This window comes from Primulina tabacum, chromosome 6 (assembly GCF_025594145.1).
Source record: "Primulina tabacum isolate GXHZ01 chromosome 6, ASM2559414v2, whole genome shotgun sequence".
Lineage (NCBI taxonomy): Eukaryota > Viridiplantae > Streptophyta > Magnoliopsida > Lamiales > Gesneriaceae > Primulina > Primulina tabacum.
The window spans coordinates 18,146,573-18,155,042 of record NC_134555.1 but is presented as its reverse complement, the minus strand read 5'-3'; the positions used below and the strand labels follow the sequence as shown (position 1 = coordinate 18,155,042).

The 8,470-nt window shown below is 32.4% G+C and overlaps 1 protein-coding gene across 2 annotated transcripts; it reads right to left on the bottom strand.

Moving 5' to 3' along the window:
* Positions 1-349: 349 nt before the first annotated feature.
* Positions 350-6,921, bottom strand: LOC142549181 (3beta,22alpha-dihydroxysteroid 3-dehydrogenase-like). Of its 2 annotated transcripts, none has more exons than XM_075658008.1 (8): positions 6,195-6,921; positions 5,118-5,267; positions 4,386-4,643; positions 1,611-1,697; positions 1,435-1,513; positions 900-1,009; positions 651-787; positions 350-566 (listed from the first exon to the last, which is right to left on the bottom strand). In XM_075658008.1, the coding sequence occupies exons 1-8, from the start codon at positions 6,774-6,776 to the stop codon at positions 440-442; spliced, it is 1,530 nt and encodes a 509-aa protein (XP_075514123.1). In that variant the 5' UTR covers positions 6,777-6,921; the 3' UTR covers positions 350-439. The 2 variants fall into 2 exon arrangements, with proteins under 2 accessions (XP_075514123.1, XP_075514124.1); XM_075658009.1 differs by having other exon boundaries at positions 651-784; positions 6,195-6,918.
* Positions 6,922-8,470: the final 1,549 nt, after the last annotated feature.

Below are 8,470 nucleotides of genomic sequence, written 5' to 3'. Positions count from 1 at the left end.
TCGATTTTCTATATTTAATATTTTACATTCTTTTTTATCTATGTTGCCAAAGCCGAGCTTTGTCTCTTATCCTTACTTTTTTGCGGTACTTATGTGGCACCAACATGGTATCAATTATACATATATATTATTATACCGTCACTCTCATTGAACGACTAAAATTCCAAACTTCAAAATATAAATGACTAAAACTAAAATATAACAATATAGATAGTAAAAATCGTATTGGTTTTCGTCCGTGAGTTTTATTCATGTGATATGACACCAATTTATACTTGTAGTGTATCGTACCCAACGAGATTTTTTACCACAAAAACTTGCATTATTTTATGGATGGATGGGAAATACGAAATAGAATATGACGTCAATTAATATAGAAAATTAATTTATGGAATATACATGAGCAATATATTGTGCATTGATCTACAAAGTTGTTTCCCTACACTCTATTCATCTGCATATCAACGGCTCGAACTTCATGCAACTTTTGAACCAGAATCGGATACCGTTTTTGGGTTCGGGTGGTCGGAAAGAACACCAACTTGTCCTGTTCCGCTGGCACCCAACTGTCAAAAATCGAATTCCAGATGATGAGTGATTAACCAAGCTTGAAATGTGGGGTTGTCGGGTACTAAAAACTGATGTGATACCTGAACTGAGTGACTAAGCGATGAAGAAACACCGAGAGCTCAACCCTAGCAAGCTCGGCTCCCGGGCAACGCCTTGGCCCTCCACCGAATGGAGTGAACACGTTTGTCGAACAACTAGTGGTTCCTGAACCGTTCTGCTAGTCACATATGCATATTTGTATTAGAAAGTTAAAATACATGTGCCTATCATGAGACCGAGCATGCTATAAAAGGAGCAGAGAGGGGTTCAAATTCGAGGGGGAAATCGACCTGCCACCGCCAGGGATTAAAAGAGCGAGCAGCTTTGAAATGATCATGATCCATGTGTACGGCTCGAAGAGAAGCGAAAACCTTCCACCCTTTCGGAATTGTGTAACCATCTATATATAGCCCATCAACATAACACCATTCTCAGAACAACAAAATCTAAGAACCTCATTTCTCTACTTCATAGATAAACATGAACAAGAAAGTAGATCTTGGGGGCGCGGTTCAAACAAATATAGCCTACTTGAACTCTAGTTACGTATTCTAGAGGCTAATTAATTTTCAAGTTTGAGCACCTCACAAGTCCGGGAAAATGATTATCGAACTACTTAGAACTTGAGTTATAACCAATTGAGTCAAGCTCTAATATGTACTGCTGGATTTGGACTTGGGTATTTCCACTCACGGGATATAAACATCAATATAGTAGAAAAATGATTGGCCGCCATTGCTAACAACTAACAAGTTTATATATGAAAGTATGACACTCAAATCGCCATCAACCACGAAAAGGGCGTTTGGACCTTCTTATTATTACCTTTGATGGTAACATCTGTCATTGCTCGTCGAAAGACACCGCTGATTATGTTAGATACCCGGAGAGTTTCATTTACAACCTGAAGAACATAAGAGTGAGTCTCAGTACTGAATTGCTGATGAGAAAGCGATGCAAGTTTCGTCACTTAGAATGAGGTTATGATATCATGAACTTACACATTGAGTGAAAGGCATGGATTTATAATCTTCCAATTGAAGAGCCTCATTTTCACCTGTTTTAGCCAAAATTTCAATATGCTCTTCCTGTTAAACAAAAGGGGTTAGTGAGATATATAACCTTGGTTCAATATGCTCTTCCTGTTATGCACTTGCTAATTGAGCACATGCACGCATAGTGTGATACATGCTTGCTCTTTCTCATCAAGTGTTATAGAAATTTTCTCTGTCTCTTTTAAAAATTGTTTAGTGGATAATTGGGATAATATTATTATAGAATTTTTTAGAGAACTTTTGTTTATTTTAAAATGATTATTCTATATATTATTTTGAAGTGGACGAGAAGAAAAACAAGAAGTGTTTGAAAATAAAAGTATAAAGTTAATATGAGTGTCTGGAAAAAATTTCTTCCAAACCATTTTTAGTAAAATGACAATATTATCCTTAATCTATACATCATTTATCTTTTTAATTATCTAAATTTTGGTACACACGTCATTGACAATGTATTTATATAATTATTATTACATTTTGAATATTTTGTATCAAATTTATTTATCTTTTTACAACACGAATGCTTAAAAATTTATAAAAGATTAATAAAAAAACACATGAAAATTTTTGTATAAATACACAAAATATGTAAAAAATAAATAAAAAATTCGAAACGCAATTGAAAAAATGAGAAATATTTTTTTAAAAGTAAATGTTTGTAATAAAATATGATTGAAATTTCATCATGAATTACATTCGAAATTCTTTTAAAACTGATGTATATAAATAAAATTTGGTATTTTAACAAAATATTCAAAAATATTTATAAAACTTGAGAGCAATCGTAGAATATGATAATTTTATAAAGATAAAGATGTCAAATCGTAACTTTAAACCATTAATTAAAAATTTGAAAAAAATATCAATCTTACTTAGCTTGTAGATTTTGATTAAAAATTAAACAAATTGAATCAGCATCTAACATACATAAACATCTCAAAACACTTCCATCCATCAATCTAAAAAGTTTCTTATAAACTCCTCCAAACACTCATCCTTAAAACTTCCCAGTCGATACTGTTCCAGTTAATCGATTCGGTATTTTAAATGAGGCCAGACAGAAAAGGAAATGACATGAATGCCCCATGAAACTTGGCATAATGTAGTCCACTTAAAAGAGTGGGCGACCATCAAGAAATAGGCGCATGGGGGCATTACTTTGACATGCACACGTGTGGACAATGAATTACGGGAGCTGAAACGTCGCGATAGTAATTAATTGACCACAATATATATATATATATATATATATATATATATATACAAGACTTCAAATAATACTCTATAAATTGCAAGTGTGAAAGTTAAGTTTGTGCTTTAAACATATTTTATCATATAAATACATAGCATGTAACTTTGATAAGATATTTCGAACTCGAAGACCAAATTGTAATAAACTTCTTCCCCGACTTTTGAAATCCGACCAATCTGCCCAATGAACGTAACTACCGTAGACTAACCCAAATTTTAAAACTACCTTACTTGGCAAAGAAGTGATTCAATAAATATCTTTCGTTTTTATCTCTGTCTTTGTTTGTATAACTTTGCCAGTTTGCCTACCCATCCATCCCCATTTGTTGCCAACCAATGCCTAATCTTCCCAACAACTCATGTCGTATGCTGTAAATGCATGTGAGATATGGATATAAATATCTTGAGGTTAATTAATTTAAATAAAATTTGTATTAACTTTAAAAAATAAATTGATAACATCTTAGAATTTTTAATGATTTTATAACATGTGGATGAAAATAACAATTATAAATATCTGTATAAAATATAAAGTAATTTTATTTTTATTATATAATATTGGTTTTTGGTTTTTGTAAAAGTGGATTTCGAATCTTATACAATAGTTTTCGAGCTAGATTCGTAGGAAGAGAAATTTTTCCCTTCTTTAGATTGATAGTTTTATATATATATATATATATATATATATATATATATATATATATTTGTATTGTTTAGTTGAAATAGGGGGTTATATTTAAATTTAGTTTGGTGATAGATATAGTATCATTTTAAAGAGAAAATAATTTTATTCTTAACCTAATCGGTTAGATGAGAACTTAGGCAACGAGACCCTGAATAAAAAATGGTGCCACCTTATGAAAGAAAATGAAAAATGTATGATAGTTACACCATGTCTATATTATCTATACAATTATTATTATAAATGATAAAAATCACATAAAATAATATAGTATGATCACAAAATAACCATATCACCTAAATTTTGAAAATAAAAAAATGTTTCGTAAATGGTTTTGTTTGAGTAAATATTCTAATAGATTAGAAGGGTAAAAGAATAGTTAATAATGTCTTTGCTACGGGAACTATCAATACATAGAGTTTTGGGCCTTTGTACATTTAATTGTTACTACTCACTGTAGTTTTTTGTACAAGTAAAAAGTTTTCTATCTTATACTTGATATCAAAATCAACGTCACTTATTGAATTATCAAGGAATTATAAAGAGTACAATCGTTGATAAGAAGATCGTCAAGACTACAACAATTGCTCATTTTAAGAGATTGACAAACACATAATGTTTGAATTGTTATTTAATTTAAAATATTTAAATTGTATCATTGTTTTTAATTATAATTTTTAATAAAATGATATTCCTTCTTTTATATACATACATATACATTAATATATCCTTATTATTATTATTATTATTCAAAAAGAGTGAGAGAGACAGAGTAAAGGAAAAGTCACCTTCAGTTGAGCCAATGCACGCGGGGTCTCTGTGAGGAATTTAACGGCGAGAGTCATAATTGTAGACGTGGTTTCATACCCAGCAACCAGCAAAGCGAGCATGAAGTCAACTATTTCCTCGTCGGAGAAGGTCCCGCCGCAGCCGCCGCCCTCGTCCAGAAGCGCCGCCAGCATGTCCTTCTTTCTCTCTCCTTTCTCGCTCTCTTTTCTCCTCTCCCTCACCACCAAACTCAACGCCTCCGCAACCTTTCTCCTAGCCTTCAAATAATTACAGCATACGTTAATTATTTATTGCTTATTATATTAACCATGCATTGATTTTTAATCAATTTATTGGTATAAATTTAATCATTTTATTAAAACTCTATATCTATTTGAAACGATATATTAGATAAAAATCAGGTTCATACAGTACAATTTTTTTTAAAAAAAAAAATATTAACATCAAATTGTTTCTATAATTTATTATGTTAAAAGAAAATAGACGGATTTTGATGCAAACCTAAACAATTCACCGAAAATTAAAACTTAGATTATTTAAGATTCAATAACGTGAAACCAAGTTGTAAACTTTTTTTTTAAAATAACTAAATTTACATCACTGGAAAGGATTATTTTTTTCAAAATAATCAAATTGCACCCAAGATAACAAAATTCGAATATCAGAAAAAATATATATACGAAAATATATATTTTAAAAATAAATAAATAAATGGAAGATTGAATAATTACTTGAATAGCCCTTCTATATGTGGTTGAGAAAAAGGGCAAAGGAATGGTAAAAAAGCCTTCAATAACTAGCATGTACTCTTTCATCAGATTCTCCGTCCATTCACACGGATCAAAGCTCATCAGTTGCTTCACTGTTAACTGAAAAGTTATCTGCACAACCCTCCCAAAAAAAAAAAAAACATATTAAATTAAATGCATTAAAAAAATACTAAATTCAAGATTTTTCCATTCCCACGGATCAAAGCTCATCAGGTTCGAGATTCGTCTTTAAATATAACATGAAAAATCGTATTTTTCCCTTTATTTAGAAATTTCAAGAAGGTTAAACAATTTTATTTTTAAATGTATATATATATAACAAAATCACTGGTCCCTCATCATTAATTAGTAAGCATATAAGAAGCTTCTTAATTAATGAAAAGTATATGATATCCCTTCATATAGAATGATGAGAGAACAAAACATAATGCACTAAAAGGCAAAGAGAATAAGTGGATCATACTACATGCACATGTGTGTGGGTTCGTTATGCTTCAAAAGCTTATATTATATATAATTATCTTCAATTAATAATATTATTAGTTATTATTATAATTTAAATATATCACACACACACACACACCCGCGCGATTGTGTGTGTGGTGTAAAAATGCCAACTTAAGCTTAGAAATTTGTTGGAAATCCGAGTCATCAAGTTCGATCCTGGTGCTCGTAACATGAAACTATGCCACACGCACTCAACAACTTATAATTTAAACACAAAAATCCTATTTCTTATTATTATTTTTTTAATATAATAGTTCTTTTTCCCCCTATTTTGGTCGATTATATATAGTTCGGTTTTTCTGTTTGTTATATAAAGACTTGATATTTTGCAAAAAATAATAATTTAAGAACCACCAATGCAGCTATAAGATTTTATTAATTATGATTATTGTATATTTTATTATTTTAATTATTCATTTATTTGAAGAAAGATGGGTTTTAGAAATTAAAAAGAAAAGATTGAATTTTTTACGAGACGAATTTTCAATTAAGAATTAGATTAGATTTGACTGATTAGTCTTGTATGCTTACCTTCTTGGCTTCGTCCATGAGAACGACCCGCCCGGTCCATGAGTCCATGTTGAACCGGACGAGCCGATCTATGTCGACCAAGAGATGGTCCCTGATAATGGCGGAGTTGGCGAAGCTCATGGTCAGCGAATGCATCCTCTTGTGCAGGCTCCCCCTCATCAGCAGCAGCGAGTGCCGGCCAAGTAGGTTCTGTATCGAACCGGGGTAGCTCGACTCGAACAGCCGGCCCTCGTTCTGCAGGATGAGCCGGTTCGTCTCCGGATCGGCAGAGAACACCGTCGGCTCCCCGAACACATGCGTAGTGAAGACGGCGCCGTATCTCGCCACCCTGTAGTCGATGAATGGCTCCGGGTTCTCCGTCTTGTACGCCGCGATGAGCTGCAGGGTCTCCCCCAGGAACGGCAGCCCCAGGCTCCCCGGCGGCAGCCGCAGCTTCCGCCGCGCGGTGGCGCGTAGGACAACGAACAGAGACAGAGATAACGCGAAAGGGACGAAGATGGTGGACAGGAACACCATCAGTGAGGAATCCATGGGCGTCTGCTCACACAGTGGAGGGTGCAGTGCGTGAAAAAGGCGTTGCATTAATGGAGGCACACGGGTGGGTATCCAATCTAATCTATCTAAATACCAAGTGAAAGGAGAACGTGTGTGTGTGTTTATGTACAGAAGGGGGAACAGAGAATTTAATGTTGGATTTTCATATTTAATTTTTTACTCTATGATTTGGATTTCTTGGTCCTGAGGCTTTTAACCCTGCTTTCCGTTTTGGTTGACGCAGTAATTATGGGAAAATCGAAAGGAGACTTGCCTTTGATTATGCCGTCATAATAAATTTCTGGGTAAAAAACTTCGGACAAAATAATGTCTACTTTAGTTTCGTTGGAACGCAGTGACTATCCCCACGTTAAGACAGCGTTCAAACACTAACTTTTTACTTATTGAAGAGATTCATTGGTAACACTTTATTTTTCCGCAAGGCTATATATTTGACTGCTAATATGTTTTCTACGTCAAGTAATTTTGTTGAACTTTTTATTATTATACATTAGCAGAATAATGTAGATAGAAATTTTTTTTATTTAATTTTTCTTAAATTTAAAAAACTTATATCAAGATGTGGATTATTGATATTTATAATTAGAACCTTATGCATTAAATTATTTTTAAATATAGTGAAATTATAACGATCGGTTAAGATATATCAACATTTTTTCATAGATATAGATTTTGTTAATTTATTTCATAAATAAAAATTTAATTTTTTTACGTTTATAGGGGTGAATAAATTCTTTATTATAAACAGACAAATTTCACAAACTTAAGCTGTGTGAGAAGCTCGAATGAATTTTTCGATCAAACTAAGTACGTAGAGCAACTACAGATAAGTGCAAAAACAACTCAGTATACAAAATGAATAAGTTATATGCAAATATGATCAGATTAAAGAAATGACTGAAAACAAATATAGACGAGAGTTTTTTTTTTATAGAAGTTCGAAGATAAAACTTTACGTCTCCCCTTCTTCTATTTCCAAAAGACTCCAATGAAATTTTATCGGTACAACTTTTGGTACAAACTCACTTTAACTCGGTTCACCAACCCTATTGAATTGAAACTTCTATCAACTATTCAATCAACTCGATATGTTCCGACAGTTACAGTAATTCTTACAGTACATATAAATCGAGTAAATATGTAAGGTCCAGAAAATTTAATTTACATAACCTAAATGCATGCAATCTAGGATTTTATTTGAAATATATGTTTAATTATTTTTATGTATTTTATGCATAATTATTGCATGATAGGATTTATTTCATGAAATTCTAGAAGTTTATGCACTATGATTTTTAAGTTGCATTTCGCGCTCGAACGAGGAACGGTTACTGGGGAATTATCAGGAAAATTATTTTTATTACATGATAAATTTTTATTAATTATTATAAGATTTTTTAAATATATTTATCAAGAAATGGGCTTTGCTGGGTATTTTTACCCGCCAGAGCATATTTTTCAGCGGTACGCAAATTTTATCGAAACGGGAGACTTTTTGAGGGTTCGGGTATTGCAAAAATTGGGTTGACTTGATGTCAGAAATGGAAGTCATTACACCGACAAGTTTGGTCTGAATAGCCTGAATTTCCTCGAACATAGATTCATTTTCTATTGATATACCAGGAGACATGGGCCCAGAGATTTCTGGTTCCTATTCCCTGCTTTCTTGATTGAAGATCACTAAGGTCCTGTCAATTGTTTCAGTTGCACGAGTGATCATT

Coding starts and splice junctions, on each gene's coding strand:
- LOC142549181 (XM_075658008.1), bottom strand. CDS start 6,776: ATGCAACGCCTTTTTCACGCACTGCACCCTCCACTGTGTGAGCAGACG. Junction 4,644..5,117: donor CATATAGAAGGGCTATTCAA/GTAATTATTCAA, acceptor AATTATTTGAAG/GCTAGGAGAAAGGTTGCGGA. Junction 1,010..1,434: donor GACAGATGTTACCATCAAAG/GTAATAATAAGA, acceptor GGCTATATATAG/ATGGTTACACAATTCCGAAA.